Source organism: Sus scrofa, chromosome 2, assembly GCF_000003025.6.
Source record: "Sus scrofa isolate TJ Tabasco breed Duroc chromosome 2, Sscrofa11.1, whole genome shotgun sequence".
NCBI lineage: Eukaryota > Metazoa > Chordata > Mammalia > Artiodactyla > Suidae > Sus > Sus scrofa.
Genome location: NC_010444.4, coordinates 57,567,918 through 57,570,027, shown reverse-complemented (window position 1 = coordinate 57,570,027; position 2,110 = coordinate 57,567,918). Strand labels below are relative to the sequence as shown.

The following is a 2,110-nucleotide window of genomic DNA, read 5'->3' as shown; positions in this document are numbered from 1 at the left end:
TTTGATTACTGTAGCTTTGTAGAACTGTCCAAAGTCTGGGAGAGTTATGCCTCTTGTTCCACTCCCCAGGATTGTTTTTGCAGTTGTTGCTCTTTTATAGTTCCATATAAATTTTTGGATTACTTGTTCTACTTCTGAGGAAAATGTCATGGGTAATTTGATAGGGATCACATTGAAACTGTAGAATCAAACTAAATAACCATCATTCCTAAGTTTCTCTGTGTCACAGACCGGGTTTCTCAGAAGGAAAGCGAGACAGGTTTTGTATGAAAAAGTTTCATTAGAGAGTGCTCCAAGGATGAAAACTTTGGTAGGGAAAGGGAGTTAAGGAAGCAAAACTGGATACAGGGAGAAGTTTTCTGCAATTCCTCAGATGATCCTGTGGAGAGGCTAGAGCTGGGGGGCTCTGGAACTGGGATGGCCCTTCAGGGTCAAACTGAGGCAAGGCCATCAAATGTTTGTACCCTCCATTAACAAGTCATGGGATCCAGGCAGCTTCCCAAGGAGAAATGTGGATTTGGGCCAGGTGCCTCTCCTCAGCCTTAGGAAATTTTTGAAAAACACGCAGCTCAGAGTTTTCACCCACCAATTTCCTAGCATTTTATAGCTAAAGGATATGTGTCCAGGAGGCTCAGCTTCACCCCACATTGCCCACATTCAGCAATGGACATGAAAGATTGAATTGAAGTGTTAATCTGATTATCTCTGGCCAGAGATGACTTTTATTTTCAGTAGGGCATATTTGTATCTTCTCCAAAATACAGTTAATTAAGCCAGATTTCAAGTGCCCAGCACTATATTATATATATAGCAGCACTGAAAAACTAGCCCTGTCCCCCACCACATAAACAATTCCTCAGGAATTTCCTGAGAGCACCAGAAACTTCCTTATTTCTCAGGCTATAGATAAGTGGGTTGAGCATAGGAGTGATCATGGTATAAAAGGCAGAGACCACTTTGTCTTGTTTGGAGGAGTGATAGGTCTGGGGCTGCATGTAGGCAAACATGGCAGCCCCATAGAAGAGAGACACTACAGCCATGTGGGAGGAGCATGTAGCAAAGGCCTTCTTCCGACCTTCAGCAGAGCGCATGTGGAACACAGTCACCAGGATCAGCAGGTAGGAGACAGAGATGACAGAGAAGGGCAGGAGCAGCATGAGTACACAGCACACATAGATCATAGTCTCATAGAAGGAAGTGTCAGCACAGGCCAGCTTAAGAACTGCAGGGATATCACAGAAGAAGTGATCAATTTCCTGGGATCCACAGTAGGGAAGGCTCAGGGTATAGATGGCCTGAATCAACCCATCCACCAGGCCAAAGAGCCAAGACCACGCCACCATGAGCCAGCAGACACGGCGGCTCATGACCACTGAGTACCTCAGTGGGTTGCTGATGGCCACATAGCGATCATAGGCCATGAAAGCCAGCAGGAAGCACTCATCCCCAAGAAGGGTGACAAAGAACAGGATCTGGAGGCCACAACCTGTGAAGGAGATGGAGCCACTGCCCAGAAGGAAGTCAATGGCCATCCGTGGCACAATGGTGGAGATGAGCATGAGGTCCATGAGTGACAGCCAGCTGAGGAAGAAGTACATGGGGATGTGCAGGCGAGAGTCAATGTTGATGAGGAGGATCATGAGCCCATTGCCAGAGAGAGCCACCAGAAACATGACCATGATGATGGAGAAGAGGAGGAGGTGCAGGGGTGAGTGGGTGAAGAGTCCCAGGAGGATGAAGTGAGAGATGAATGTCTTATTTCCCATCAAGGCCATTATTCCTGCAGAGGGATGGACCAGACAGAGGGTTGGGATCTGAAGCTTGAGGTTTAGGTTTAGCACCATAATACTGAAGCCATTGCAACTTTTTCTAATGTGTTGCCCTCTTTAAATGTTTGGTTTAGAACAAAATATGGGGCCTCTTTAGGAAAAAGAATCTCTGACAAAGATGTAGACTGTCTTTGTTGCTGATGATTTAACTTGTAGGACATTCTGCACGTAATTGAGAAGAAAATGTTAAGTCATTTTTACTGAAGTGGGCACTTATCTGCCTCTGATAGGTTGGGTCCATCTCCATCCCACATAGTTGCTTCTTTTACAAAGCTCTAGGC

The 2,110-nt window shown here is 45.9% G+C and overlaps 1 protein-coding gene across 1 annotated transcript; it reads right to left on the bottom strand.

Moving 5' to 3' along the window:
* LOC110259613 (olfactory receptor 56-like) lies at positions 825 to 1,775 on the bottom strand. The gene has a single exon (XM_021085090.1). The coding sequence runs from the start codon at positions 1,773 to 1,775 to the stop codon at positions 825 to 827; it is 951 nt and encodes a 316-aa protein (XP_020940749.1).

Excerpts from the sequence above, each read along its gene's own strand:
- LOC110259613 (XM_021085090.1), bottom strand. The coding sequence starts at position 1,775 with ATGGCCTTGATGGGAAATAAGACATTCATCTCTCACTTCATCCTCCTG.